Source organism: Plectropomus leopardus, chromosome 9 (genome assembly GCF_026936395.1).
Source record: "Plectropomus leopardus strain MGB_pleo_1.0 chromosome 9, ASM2693639v1, whole genome shotgun sequence".
Taxonomy (NCBI): Eukaryota; Metazoa; Chordata; class Actinopteri; order Perciformes; family Serranidae; genus Plectropomus; species Plectropomus leopardus.
Window position 1 is genome coordinate 16,721,858 of NC_142184.1, and position 13,267 is coordinate 16,735,124.

The 13,267-nt window shown below is 37.8% G+C and overlaps 1 protein-coding gene across 1 annotated transcript in view; it reads right to left on the minus strand.

Moving 5' to 3' along the window:
• plcg1 (phospholipase C, gamma 1) overlaps positions 1 to 12,857 on the minus strand; it is a 38,924-nt gene extending 26,067 nt beyond the window's left edge. Inside the window, exons 1-3 of the mRNA XM_042491369.2 lie at positions 12,572 to 12,857; positions 10,987 to 11,274; positions 558 to 710 (exon numbers count right to left, since the gene is read on the minus strand). Of these exons, the coding sequence (XP_042347303.1) occupies positions 558 to 710; positions 10,987 to 11,203 (370 nt within the window). The 5' untranslated portion in view covers positions 11,204 to 11,274; positions 12,572 to 12,857. The remainder of the gene's footprint in view (positions 1 to 557; positions 711 to 10,986; positions 11,275 to 12,571) is intronic.
• Between the last annotated feature and the right edge of the window lie 410 nt (positions 12,858 to 13,267).

The window sequence follows — 13,267 nt, forward strand, 5'->3', positions numbered from 1 at the left end:
AGACCAATGTACTAATAGTCAAAACTGAAGATGGACAATTTATATTTCTATAATGATAATTATGACGTAATATATGACTTTTTTGACATGATATTTCGCATTTAAAAAAAGACTGAAATGATTAATGGATTAATTGTTATTCCACAAATTCACTAATCAACTAAACCTCACCGCTCTAGTGTTGCATGCTGTGCAGCTTCTAAAACCCTTTAAGGGAAAGTTGTGATATTGGATTATACAAATAAAATTAACTTGACTTGATAGAAATAATAATACTTTTTTATGATGATGGCATTGAAGCTTGAACACTCAACCAAAACCTTTCTGTGCTGTAATACAGGATGTATTTACTCATAAAGACGAGTCCCACCAATACAAAAAGCAACAGTTAATAAGTACAAAGGGGTTGGAAAATAAACAGTTGCACTAAGGGCAAACTGAAGGATGTTTGTAGTTAATGACCACATTATCAGAGGTATTTATGTTAGGGACAGGATGGTGAAATACAAATGTAAGCATGTAAAGGTATGCGAGTGTATGTTGGTGTCTGTTCGTACCTGCTAGGCTGAGGGATTTAAGGCGAAACTCCGTGCCATACAGGATGACAAAGCAGTGAGCCTGGTCCAGCCTCGCTGCCGAGTCCTCCACATAGCGCTCAAAGTCCCGTGACTTTTGTCCAGGACGGATCTCCTTGATCTCTCGAATGTCAACTGGATGGGCAGACACACAACAGTTAGCAAAACACAGAACCACCATTTTCTTGTAGATATGATGTCTTCAGTAGAAGTGGGCCACATGGTTGAAGTAAAAATCATGTAACAGGAATCATTTTCTGACAACTCTGAGTGTCACAATATGCAAAATCCCATTAAAATAATTCAAATGATGTTCAACACACTAATAATAACACTTTATTATAAAATTCTTCATTGTTTAAAAGCATAACCTTCAATAACCAATTTGTTAATTCACAATTTGCATTAAAATACTAATCTGAATGATGGATTATTGGGGAAAAACACAATATAATCATATCTTCACAAAAAAAAACAAAAAACATTTAAAGTCCATATATAATACCAGAGTTCCTACACATTCTCCACTTCAAAAGTTCCATATTTACTTATACATATTTGACATCTAAGTAGAAACAGCTAGAAGTTTTTTAAGTAAATAAAAGGGGAAGTCAACTACTTGCAGCTACCTATACTAGTTTTATTATACCATAAAATTTTTAATAAACAATACAATATTATCATTCCACTCATATTCTTTAGTTTCTTCATAAATAAGAACTGAAAATGATAAATGATAAATTGTTTCATTTTCATTTTGTCTACATGACTCATAACTGTTAGGACAAGCTTGATATTTGGTTAACTACAATGCAATGTATATATGCAATTCAAAGACACTGCCACATTTTAATTCAAACTAATTTGGTTGCTGATGTTCAGGTTTGGTTTAGTTATACGGCACTCGGGGCAGAGCTGTGACGTACAGGCAGCTCTATGTAGGAATGTAAATTCTGTATGCACGCCATACTTCTGACTTTGCTTTTGACGACATCAAGCTCCGTCTTGCCCACAACTCTCTCCCTCAGTGGTTAACATTTTGGCTGTGCTGGCTGCCTGCTTCAAATGCCATGAAAAACACTGTGTACGATCATTTTTTTCTTTTAAATGCTGAATTTTAGAGTTTAGAAAACAGTATGAAAGCAATATTTGACTTACTCTCTTGTCTTTTTCCATACCTATTCAGACCTAGAAATTATTAAAAAAATTAAATTCCATACTTTTCTATGTAGAGTCAAGAACGCGCTATCACAAACCTTTCAGCATAAAGACCAACACACAGTACGTATGAGTATTTCAAGCCCCCCAACCACATAAAACAGCACAGCTGAGGCCACGACCTCAACCACATATAGGGACGTTGCTTTAAGTGAAGATCTACAGTGGGCAGATATTGTTAGAGATGGATTTTAAATGATGTTAATGAAGTTACTGACCATAACCACCATAACCTCTGTTTGAATTTCACTACTGAAATCAAACAAAACCACCAATTACTAATTTAAAAACAGGAGACCATCACCAAGTCGCACAGACTAGCTTGTGGTGGGACTGCTCGTGTCTGTACAAAAGAGATCGTAAACACATCGCAAACATATTGTGTTTGGGGAACTGTGTGACTGAGAGTGCTTTTGATGGTTTTTAATATTTTACAATACAGAGGACATAAAACAGCCAATATAAGAGTGGCATGCAGGGTTTCACACACATTTTCAGAGAAAAAAAAATCCAAAACATTTTCATGCCCATGGAAACCCTGAATATACACTAAACAACCCTGTCTGCTGAGCTCAAATCTAGTCTTTATACAGTACTGTTTCTTTTAACTGCCCTACAATGGACTGATATAAAAAATAAAATTAAAACATTGCATAGGCTTTTGCACAAACTGCTTCATCTTTTATCTTTGGGAAAAATGCAGCTGAAAAAAGAGCTGGTGCAGTTCTGTCTTGACTCCATTAATAGGCACTCAGAAACTTTACGAGAGTGTGGGCTGTAAAGTAGCTCAACGGGTTCCTATCAGCGTTGTATTAGTAGCAGTTAAAGACCTACAGCAGGGACTCTCCTGCTTAACAAACACACATACACACACACACTTCTTTAAGCTCCTGCTCCTCTTCCTGCCCCCGAACCACACATCCTGTGCTTTTGTCGCCTACACGCCACATCTGTGCTTGCGTAAAGGTGAGAAACGTGCAAGTTCTTTGCTCAAGCATTAAAAAGAAACAAAAAAGTATGTCCTCTCATGCAGGTTATCACCTCTAATCATACGTCATATTTCAGTTGACTTCACCCACCCGGCGGGCCAAGAGGCTTCTGCTGAGAGCAATGCGGATTTGACAGGCTGATCCATTCAGACATTTGAGTCAAAATATTTGGAGCCTGCTTTAGACAGATGCAGGAAATAAAGAGATAGCCAGAGGTGTAACCTTACCAAAGGAGATGAGAGGAGGTATCCTGCAACACACTCCCACACTTCCTCCAGAGCTCCGTCCTGCCTTCCATACTATTTCTACCGCTCCTCACCAGGACAGAGTTTCTACCTATGATACTTTTTTGGATACCTTACTTTGTGGAGGTTCTCTACAAAACAGCTTTTCATTAAGAAACAAAAGAATGTATTCTTCTTCCGTTCTATTAGTTGGAAAATGCTCATTTATGTCTGTCATCATAGAAAAACTTCAACATTTGTCAGTTCCACTTTGTGAGGATTTGCTGCTTTTCTGTATTTTATTGTACTGTAAATGACATATCACGGTTCATGTTTTTTTCACTTGCCCAAGAAATCTACTTGCCAAAAGTCCATTTTCACTTGCCCCAATAAAAATAATTTCATTCATTAGCAATTATCAAAATTCACAAAGACCGAAGGCCATTTACCATGTTTAATCTTTATTTTGGAATCCTCTGATGCCACCCAGCTAAACTCCTGTTTCCAAATTAACTCAAACGCACACTTGTGCTTCAACTCATAAACTTTGGCTTTACCCTGTGCCATTGTGCAAGTGCCTGATTGGCGCTGCACATGTGCAACTCTCAAAAAGAGATGAGAAGGAAGCGAGCTACAGAAAAAAACTACGCATTTAATTCTTTTTGCCACCTGCCTACAAGCCTGGAGTGACCCTGTTGTCCCTTTGGGGCTTTAGACTATAGGTCTACTTGAAGATGCCTGCCACCCTGTGCTGTGATGGGCATGCTCAACATTTTCTGACTATAGATCAGATTCTGTTGACTAAACAATTAATTGATAACAGAGCAATCAAAGTTTAATAGATAATGAAAACAACTTTTTGTTGCAGTCAAATTTCAAACCAAATAGTAACAATCTGACCAAAGAATAAATTAAGATTACAAATGTGACTGGGTATGTGATGCCTACTTCTTGAAATGTTATACAGTTTATGCTACAAACAGAAAAGAAACCTTTGATCAATACCCAGCCTTAAAACTCACTTAGTTCAGTCTAATAACCCTCACACGTGCTCACTTATTTAAATGCATCACGGCAAAGCTTATTTGTTTTGTGTTGCAGAGGAAGGAAAACTGCAGAATGTTGAGAAATAATCAAATTGAATTCAGTGACATGAGTTACATCTAGAACTGCAACAATATGTTGATTAATTGATAGAGAGAAAAAAAACAACTATTATGATAACTGATTAAAAGTAGGAAAAAAAATCAAACATTCAATTCGAACATTCACTGGTTAAAGCATCTCAAATGTGATGATTTGATTGAATATTCTGGGGGTTGAGACTGTTGGTCGGACAAAACAAGCAATGTGAATACATCACCTGTGAGAAAATGTAGCAAGCACCTCACACTTTTTTCCCGACAATTTGGAGATAAAACAATTAAATTAGAGATTAAAAGTCAACAGTGAAATAATCATCAGTGCAGCCATAATAAAATTAGATGCATGACCATGGAGTAAATAAAAATGTATGCTCAACATTTCCTAAAACAAAACTGTAGTAGTTGGAGTAGTTCATTTTGCAATGTTTTAATTTTCGAATGTCTTTGCAGTCCAGAGCATGACAGTGTGTGCACTTGCAAATCAGCTGATCCATATCAGCTCCTTTGATATCATGTCGGATAAAGTTAAGCAGAGGACTGACAAGTAACTGTCATGCAGCTGCACAGACCCTGTTCCCCTTTCCAACACGCTGTAAATGGAGCAAATTATCAATGGAGCTTTTTTCCAGTGACATTCTGATCTTTACAACAGCGTTTTCATACAGACATAAACAATATCAAAATCTGATTCTGATCTGCAATCATGTTGCTGCCTGCTGGCTAATGTCCCGCTGATTTGTTGATATATTTCTCATGAATAAACTGGGCTGACAGCCAAGTGTGTAACTGCAAGACAAGTAGCAGTGTGTCAACTAGAAATGACATCAGATGTTTAGGGCAAGAAACGGTGTGTGTGTCTTTTGCGGGAGGTATGGAAACAAAACAGGTCAGAGAGAAGAAGTGATACACGTATGCTGGTAATTCCATCTGCATACAGATTACAGAAAAGACAGCAAAAACTACATCAAGACTTCCTCATTATTTACAAGGTTCATTTCTAAAGAAATTTCCAGGATATATAGCTAATGAAATTTTAAATTTAAACAATGGGTGATGCTTGCACAGCTGCAGTCCATATTTATCAATTCTTTAAATTTATCAATGACTTGGTTTGAGTATGTTTTTAAGGAAGAAAAAGGCGAAATTCTCTGTTTCCAGCTTCTTACATGCGAATGCTTTCTGATTTCTTTACTCCTCTATGACCGTAAACTGAATATCTTTGGGTTGTGAACAAAACAAGACATTTAAAGGCGTCAATTTGGGCTTTAAGAAAACACTGACTGATAATTTTCACCATTTTCCTGACATTTTATACAACCTCAATTCCAAAAAAGCTGGGACGCTTTGTAAAACTTGCATAAAAACATAGTGCAATGATTTGCAAATAATTTTCGATATGCAGTGGAGGATATAAGTATTCAACATGTCAAGTTTTTGTTCATTAAACATATTTCCAATGTAGCTGTTCACAAAAAAAATGAAATTTAAACTAGACATTGGTATTAACTCAAGAAAATGAAACTGATTAAGGAATCATAACATTTCAATCCATAAACATCATGTGCTATAAAGTAGAATGACACAGGTATTGAAGATGTGGTAAATTTTCGGAGAAGTCTTTTTTTGCAAAGCCAGCTTCAAGACGCGTCCTGTATGAAAAAACAAATGTCTCGCAATTCCTCTATACACTTGATCCCTGGGATCAATGTGGCATTCAAATAAAAGCTCCCATTTAGGAGTACTTTCATCATAGATTAATCGGCCAACTTTAGTCTCGATTAATGATGTAATCCATGAGACAGTGGGATAAATATTTTCGTGACAACAGCTTCAAATATCTTTTTTTGTCCGATGAACGGTCCACAGCCTAAAAACGGAGCCATCGATCAACACATCAATTAATTAACTAATTGTCTGGATCAAGTAATAACAGTGAAGCAGTAAATCGTATGAACTTTCAACGGTTAGTCAGGATATGCAGTCAGACTGTCCCGATGTGACATTAACAGATCTGTTCTGCAGCACTGTGAGAAAACCGCTATTTTAATGGTAACTAAATGTCTGAGTTAGTCTTGCAGGGGAAGCTCAGTGTGACACGACTGACAGAGCACCAAGTGTGACTTGAAAATGTGGACTGAGCTCCGATTCACTGGTTATCAGGGAAGTATTGTGGAGACATGAACACAGACCCACATTCAGACTCGTGTGAATCATTAGTTATCATGGACACGTGTATCTGTTCAACTGAAGCCTGTTAAGGTGCTCAAAGAAAATTACGTATGCTTTTCGCATAACTCGATGAAGACATGTACAAGTACACAACAACAGCTACTCCCGTTTTTTCAATCGTATCAGTTGAATCTGATACGATCTACGAAAACATAATTTCATCTAAGACACGCTGAGAGAAAATGAAGAACGAATGAAGAGCTGTGTTTTGCCAACAGCTACAGAAAATAATGTCACCATTATCTTGTATTTCTTGGAAGCCTTGCCCATGGCAGATTACTGTAACAATTTCACTACACACACACAAACAATTCCATGACTTTTCCAAATTTTCAAAAACTTTTTTCTAATACCACGAGTTTTCCGGACCAGAAAAATGTGATTGTGAAATCCATGTCTTTTACAGGTTTTCCATGACTGTGGAAACCTCATAACCTAAAGTTATCATTTATTTAATGCAATAAGCGACGTTTCGAGCAAGACGGCTCTTCATCAGACAAGATTAACACTGACATTGACAATCTGCCTTGGAAACGTGAACTATTCTGGATATATACTTTAGGTTCTCTAGCACCTCAGGGCCTCAATGAGGAGATGGATTTTCACCCTTTCTTGTAATCTGTTTCTTTGTACCTTCTGTGTATGTACTGTATAATCTGATAACTCTATTATCATAATGTGCGGTCTGTTATATTATCATCTCTGACTTTTTTTCTCATATTAAACTATGACAGGACTAAGAGAGGCACCTCTTCAGTTTAATGTAGCCTCGTAGGAAATGACAGCCTCAGAGCCCGATGGTGTTTACGGGAACTATACCGAATCTCTTCCTCTTTTTAAATATGTTCCATGTTTTTCTACTCTTGGTTATTTTTTTCTAGAACACTATGGGGTTTGCAGGACATTGATTGAATGTTCAAATGTATATTTTTTCATTAGATAATGAATGAACTAAGAACAATACAGATATTTATAAACATATTTACACACATATTTTTTGTGTGATTATGTATTTATTTATTGGTTTGTATTTACTGGCATGAGTCTTGTTCATGTGATTGGTCACATGACTTTTCGCATATGTATTTAAGATGGTGTAAAGTGTAAATCTAGAGAGTGGTCTTGCTCGAAGCGTCACTTTGGTGACTAAAATGAGGAAAGCAAACAAAAGACCAAAGTCAAGGGGGCATGAGAACAAAACAAATGTGTTATTTGAGGTAAGAATATGTTTTACCCATTGTGCTCTTTAGCAGAAACAGTTTGTAATAGTTTGTGCTTGTATTCCCTGGCACACAATAAATATAATTTGTTCTTTCAGCACCGGGTTGTGCTGACTGTGTGCTTCCTGACTAACTAGCATCACTAATCGATCCTGTCTTCTGCTTGCCATTTTTGAATGATGAATACAGACTACTAGCACTTGCTGCTATGGAGAGTTACTCCCTCTTACACAGTTGCTGAACATACATGCTAGTTGGCCGTAGCGGTGTGTGCAAGTGAATCTTTTTGACACAGGTGACATGAGGAAATGCAACTGCCAGCCTTTGTCGCCACAAGTTCGTTGATGTCAGTTTGGTGTGTGTAGACCTTGAGTCAAACTAATTCATAAAAACCCTACAACTGGCCCATTCAGTAAAGTTTGTGTCAAAGCTCATCGGTTAAAACGATAAAGTAGCAAACTGATGTGTCACAGTCTGACATGATTTTTGATTCATGATCATTTTGTTATCAGTAACATCAGTAACTGAAAACAGAAGTTGAAAAGATGACTTGTATGATACTCTGGGGAGTGTAGTTTACGTTCAGTTTCGCAACAGTCTCTCCAGCATCAAAACAAACTATCCACTACTTTAGTCACAAATTTGGAATTTGTAACTTCAGTGCAATACTTTTAACAAATATTGATATTTAATAGCCTTTTTGATACTGTGCGGGGAAACTGACATTGGGGCATAGAATTACGTTTTTTTTATTAAAAGATAAATACAACAAGACTTTAACATGCCACTCGCAACTTTTCTTTTCTTGGTTAGTAGCAGAGGACAGTGGAATAACTGCAGTAAATAACAATAAGAGAGAAGGAGAAATTGAAGCTGGTACTGGTGTTCAGATACTGCAGAAAATGAGCACTGAAACCGTTTCAAATAGCAGACAACAGATTATTGTCCTGGCCGATTATCGGGGCTGATATTTGGCATTTTGCCAATTATATGCATTGGCGTTTTGATTTAATAATCGTGATATGTAATGTTGGCTGACAATAATATAGAGCCTCTTATAGCTAATTACAATACATAAGCAATCGTCCATAAATTCATTTTCTGGTTCAGCAGCCAGATGACTAGAAAAAAAGAGAAGGCTATGATGTAATTTCTTGCATTAAAATCAATTAAAAAGAGCTCCATCTTTACCAGCTGCAACATTAAGTGATAACACATTAATGCACAAGTAGTTAAAAACCAGTAGTACAATATATTATCTTGATATGCACCTTTACGTTTGTTGCATTAATTACAATTTGTTTGTCATAGTATTGTAACACTGTAAAACCTCAGGTAGCTATTTTTATTTACATATTTTTTAATTTAAATATTCACTTAAAAATAAAAAGTTGCTGGGAACTTGTGATATATTATGTTGAACGTTTTTATTAAACATTTAGTTTTGTGTTGGAGTTTGTTATATAACAAATTATACATTTTGACAGAAAGATTTTAATTTTCGTTGTAAATGCATATCGTTTCCCGAATATTGCTCATCCCCCTCATTAACTACAAATAATCAGTACTGGTATCAGCCCTAAAAAAATCAATATCGGTCAACCCCTAGTTTCAAATGCTCAAAATCAGTATGTATCAATAGACTGGTATTTTTGACAACACTACTATACACTCACGTGCAGCCTAATGTAGAATTTGGGCAAACTTTTTTGCTTTAAAAGACTGTGTATGGGCCTCTAGCTCAGTTGCAGCCCCTTGGCTGTGTGTCATCCCCCCTCTCTCCCCCACATTACCTGTCATTCTACAGCTGTCCTATCAATAAAGGGAAAAATCCCCCCAAAAATAATCTTCAAAAAAAAAAAAGACTGTGTGTGTCAGGTATTCAAAGCTCTATGTTGTTTTTTAACATGCCCTGCCTACACTTCGAACCAGTATGTTACCGCTATTTCTTCTGCAAGACCACATCCTGCTTTGTCAAGACAGACATAAATCTTATTGCATCACATTATAAAACATATGTGAAAAGATAAGCCAACTTCATGTGCAAGAATCCTTATAGAAAAGACCACACAAAAAAAGAAATCAATCTGGGAGAGAAAATGTGCAAAATACACTTCGATCGACTGAGAAAAAAAAGGTTTGCTTCTCAGCATTTTATATTTAGCAACAAACTAGAGTGCTGTCTCACAGTTAATGGACATCATTCACTCTCTGCCACTGATAAGGGGTAAATACAGCAGGCCAAAATGTTCCCAAATGCTCACACACTTCCAGTAAAACCCCTCATATTCTATTTCTGTACATTAATGAGCCCCCTAGTCCAATTTCACCTCTCCAGGAGTATCAAGTGGCAGCTATGAGCTCATGTGTGAGCAGAGGAGATGATATTGTTGTGTTAAAAAAAAAAAAGTAAGCCTACCATCTTTTTTGCTGCATCCGGAGCAGAGTGCAGCTGTGCACAAGGCATCCTGCTACCCGAGAGACAGACGACTTAACGACTCACTGAAGGCCTGCGTGTCCTCAGTTAGACATGCTGTTTTGTTGAAGATTAACCTGACTGTCAGCTTCCTGTTAAATTGTAGTATATTCACATTAATGCAACAAAAAAAATTCCAGGAAGGGCACTTTTTTCTAGTTGTTGAATCCTGTATTTGTAAATGAGATGTGATTTATCTACAGCCGCATAAATATCCACCAAGACTCGCACCTGTTCTGTCAAACAATAATGCTACAAAATAAATAAAACAGATAATTGGGCTTTAAGGTAACTTGAGTCTCTCAATTACAAAACAGCAAACACACGAACAAACCAAATTTTGTACATTTTAGTGAGACAGAACAGAAACTTTCAGGCACTAATCAGAGCTGAAATAAAAGGGGTAATATTGATATTGAGAGACAGACTTTCTTTTGAGTGATATTGTTATGGAGCTTACATATTGTCTTTCTCTGAGAGTCTCTTTCTTTAAAATGAACAACTGACCTTCACTTTAATTTCCACATTACTGATCTTTGCTTTTCCAGATATTTTTGCATGTAAATGTCTTCTGATCTCCTATATTTATGCACTTACTCATTGATATTTTGATAGTAGTTTTGCAAAGCCCTATAAATTACATTTTTTAAGACTTAAAAGGATTTAGGGAAGTGACTTCTTTGATAACAACTGACGTCATTCACTAGCAGTTCACAATTCCATCACGCCATTAGCGCTCGCCAAGTCTTTGGTGAGCCATTTGAGCACCACACTTTGAAGTTTTCATATTTCTATATGTATGTAAACCAACCAGTTCTGGCATGGATGGCCTCACATTTACAGCCAGCCACTCAGGAGCTTTACTGCCTGTTTGTGCGTATGTTTGTGTTTGTGTCTGCACGCTACTCACTCTCTCCTTCTATTTTATCCGTGCCCCGAGTCCAGATAATAGTCCTGGTCTCCAGCTTGACTTGAAATGTTCGTCTCTCTGGCCGCTGGGACTTCTTAGAATAAAACAGTGTCAGTACTGTCCCCAGCTCCAGGTCTCGGTACAGGTTGTTCATCTCCGTGTCATTGTCCATCCACGGAACGGGTCCGTTGGAAAAGAAGCCCGAGGTCCCAGCCATGTTCACTTCCCCTGTTTGTTGTCCGTTTCCTCTCAGAACAATCTGCTCAGTCCAGGCCTAGACAGGGATACCTACAGCGGGAGAAGAGGAGGGGGGAACCCATGAAACAACAATTCACAGAGGACTTGTAGTGTGGCGGTGCTGTACACACATTATACAGCAGTGAAGAGTTGATGCTTAAAATAATACTGGAAACATTACCATACATACGCATTACATGCTGTAAATAGTGTTAAAGAGAAACCTGATTTTTTTTATCATCCAAATGATCTTTCTCATCTTTGTGTTTAAATGTTTTTTCTTTCTTCAAATTTAGTGTATTTTGGAACATACTCCTATCGATATTTCGACACATTTGTGAACTTGAGTGCTTCCCAAAACCCTGAAATATGCCCATTTATGAAATAACATTAAACTACAATCCTTAAAGTGTTCAAGCATATTATAGATCAATTCCCAACAAAGAGAAATACGGTAATAAGAATTTGCACACATTTGTGAATCCCGCCAGTGATAAAATACTGCCATCAATGAAAAACCTAAAAAAAATAACTATGTAAAAAGTAAAATGTGCATACTTTACATGAACATGCAGGGTTTTCCTTTTTTTTAATCACAATTATGGACTGATATTTTGCGCATGGTGGTACATTTGACAAATTTGTCACAAAATCTTCAGAGCAAGTACATAATGTGGTAGTCAAACAGCATATACATAATATATAAAGTGGCAATGCTATTAAATTAATTTCTTGGTGTACAAAGTATAACATTTCATTACATGTATGGTGGAATTGATTTTTCTGTGTGTAAAGTTACTCTCAGTATCGAGTAACACTGAACTCTGATAAATCTCAACAGGCAAAGTATTATGATTTATCATTTGCAGTGGTGTAAATTAATGACAACTGCAACCTTAAAGATTATGTCATTGTAGGAGAAAACGTGTTGATTAAGCTAATCACGCCAGATAACTTTCTCTCCTGTTTGATTTTACCTTTGATCAAGCAGCGGGGAGGTTTAATCTGATTTTCACCACTACAAACAGGCCTGTAACCTGCTGCAGTCAGTCCCACAGGGAAACAAAGTTTCCTTTGGATACAAGAACATTTTTGGGAATACAACTGGTGACTTATGGCAGCAGAGTGGGATAACAAGAAACGTCTGGCTATTTTCACAGCGTGGAAACCGGGCCGGTGCTAGCATTTCACTGGGCCAAAAGAATAAGCAAGGCTGATTTCGGCACTGGATAAAAGCCCAGGTAGCAGTAGCTCCTCTGACTCTTTCTCGCTTGTCTTTTCGCCTTGCCGTGCGCAGAAAAATCAACAGGAAAACAACACGTCGCAGGGGCTGCTGTGCTGTACCTACCGCCGCAATCTCGGCCCGACCGCACATCTCCAACGGCTGCTCCTCTCCTCTCGCGCTCCCGTCGTTTGTCTCCTTCTCCTTTTCCCCCCTCACCCCGTTTTTCCGTGATTAAATCATCGCTGGGCCCTGGAAAAGCGCTGCGGTCCCGACGACAACAATCCCTGTTTCCTCTTCTGCCCTCCGGCCGTCCATAGAGAGAGACAAGCAGACGGTGAGAACCGTGGTAAGACTACGCAAGTTTGTCTGCCCTCAGCTCCAGCAGGCGCAGGCCCTTCCCCCCCAGCGACGACCAGCCGGAGCCAGAAACCAAGCTTCCGCCCAGGCTTTTCACAATAATAGTCGTGTCAAGGAACCTCTGGAGGAGAGGCAGTGGTGCTTGGGTGCTACTGACAGGAGGTCAGGGGCCTGTTGCAGCAGCCCTACACATGTTTATGGGATTTTAGGACATTTCTCGGGTTTTAGGACATTTCTAGGATTTAAGCATATTTTTAGGATCTTTCTAGGATTTTGGGGATTAAAGGACATTTCTGAGATTTTAGGACATTTCTAGGAAAAAGTAATGTAAACCCATCCAGATGTACACAATAAAAAAGCGAGCGCTGATTTGTCAGATTACATTACATTACATTAGATTATGGGATTTTTTGCACTGTCATTTATGAATAGCGCGTATACATTACGCAGCTCCTAGCACAG